The sequence below is a fragment of the Halyomorpha halys genome, unplaced genomic scaffold, assembly GCF_000696795.3.
Source record: "Halyomorpha halys isolate HHAL.00 unplaced genomic scaffold, Hhal_1.1 Scaffold447.1, whole genome shotgun sequence".
Classification (NCBI taxonomy): Eukaryota; Metazoa; Arthropoda; class Insecta; order Hemiptera; family Pentatomidae; genus Halyomorpha; species Halyomorpha halys.
In genome coordinates, this window is record NW_027107551.1 from 715,945 (window position 1) to 717,606 (window position 1,662).

The 1,662-nt window shown below is 26.1% G+C and overlaps 1 protein-coding gene across 1 annotated transcript in view; it reads right to left on the reverse strand.

Annotated features, from left to right (window-relative positions):
• Window positions 1-1,173, reverse strand: part of LOC106682844 (uncharacterized) — a 13,805-nt gene extending 12,632 nt beyond the window's left edge. Inside the window, exon 1 of the mRNA XM_014423911.2 lies at window positions 1,138-1,173. Coding sequence (XP_014279397.1) covers window positions 1,138-1,149 — 12 coding nt within the window. The 5' untranslated portion in view covers window positions 1,150-1,173. The remainder of the gene's footprint in view (window positions 1-1,137) is intronic.
• Between the last annotated feature and the right edge of the window lie 489 nt (window positions 1,174-1,662).

Consider the following 1,662-nt stretch of genomic DNA (forward strand, 5'->3'; position numbering starts at 1 on the left):
CAAATTTGTTATTTATGCATAAAATCTCACCTTCGGAATAACGAAGTAATCATAAGTTATAAAGTGTCAATAAAACGATTTTCAAATATTCAATTCAACAACGTTGAAGTTTATTATTAGCAAGCTCAAAAGAAAACACCTACCTCATCCATTCCATTTAAATAAAACTTGAATCAAGCTAAATGAAAAAAAATAATAATAATAAAAAATATTATTTATAATAATTTTCTGATTTATATTTTCAATGATAAGTGGCTTGAATTCGTTAAAAAAAATAATAGCATTTTCCTTCCTGATTCCTTAGATGTAATGAATATTTGTGATTAAAAAATCATTTTAATTATTTTAAATTGCTTGATCACCAAATAGTGAAATATGAATTGAAGTTTAAGTAGAAAATATTAATAGGCAAACTAAAATATGTTATTTAATATTTTAGTTCCAATCAATATTATCTGAGAACTTCAACGCGTTCTGGTAAGCGGGAATATTTAAAATCCATCTTCTGGTCTTGAAAGACTGAAATTCTAGGCAAGTATATACAAAAAATAAAAAAATTGATTAAATTAAAAAATAAAAGAGCGTTCAGAGAAAGGGTAGTGTGCCATCAGGAATGAAATAAATATTTTGTGTAATATAATATATATCGAAGTTTTGGCTTGGGCTGTTGGCTATCATCAAGATAAAGAAAAACAAGATACAAGAATTTAAAAGGGAAGAATAAATATTTTAGAATTACATGGGGAAATATTAAACAATAAATAAAATAACAATAAAATTACATATTGTTTAATAAATATTAAACAACATAGTATACATACATATATGTTTATATATGAAATAGTGAGTAATATGAAAAATATATATAATTACTTACATGAATTATTAAAATTCGAAAACTTATGAGAAAAAAAACATAGATAATTTATTTATTTATGATGTTTTTTATATTTCAGTTATGCATATTTTTATATTCAATATCTACACAAAAATAATAATAATAATAAAATAAAAACAGAAAATGGCTGGGGATTGAAGTATTTTCCAAAAAGTTTTTTGAAAGCATAATTCAGCTTAATACTCCAATATCCAAACGGATTTTCCGCATAAAAATGAAGATGAGAAAACTGAACTCACCAATTGCCTCATATCTAATGATGTTTTAGAAATCAAAAATTTTCAGCTCTTAGGCATGGGAACCTTTTTATAGTGAAGAAGGAAGTTGTTGGTAAATATAGAAAGAGAAATTCAAAGGAATGTGCGGTCATGATCTAGGAAGTCACGTTTTATTGCCATATAATAATATTCGATAATGAAATATCGGCATTTCTATAAGCGTCACAGATGCTAAATGCGAGCAATTTAAACACGTTTAACGACTCCCATATTGTGTTATTGCCTGTTAAAGACAGAAGTTGTCATATACGTAATTGAAAAACTATTCGGAAATAGTTTTCAGTTCTCCTGACGCCACATAACTACCGTCCAGATATTTCCTGAAAACAAGTAATAAATTTATTTTCACCCATAAGGAAGTTACATCGTAGTCTAGATCCAAAACTCTACACAAAAATAATTCTTATCTTAATAACTCTCTCAGTGTTATTTGTCTTTAAAAATCTTGAGAATTACGGAAATGATTGCCACTTCCTATGTATATAT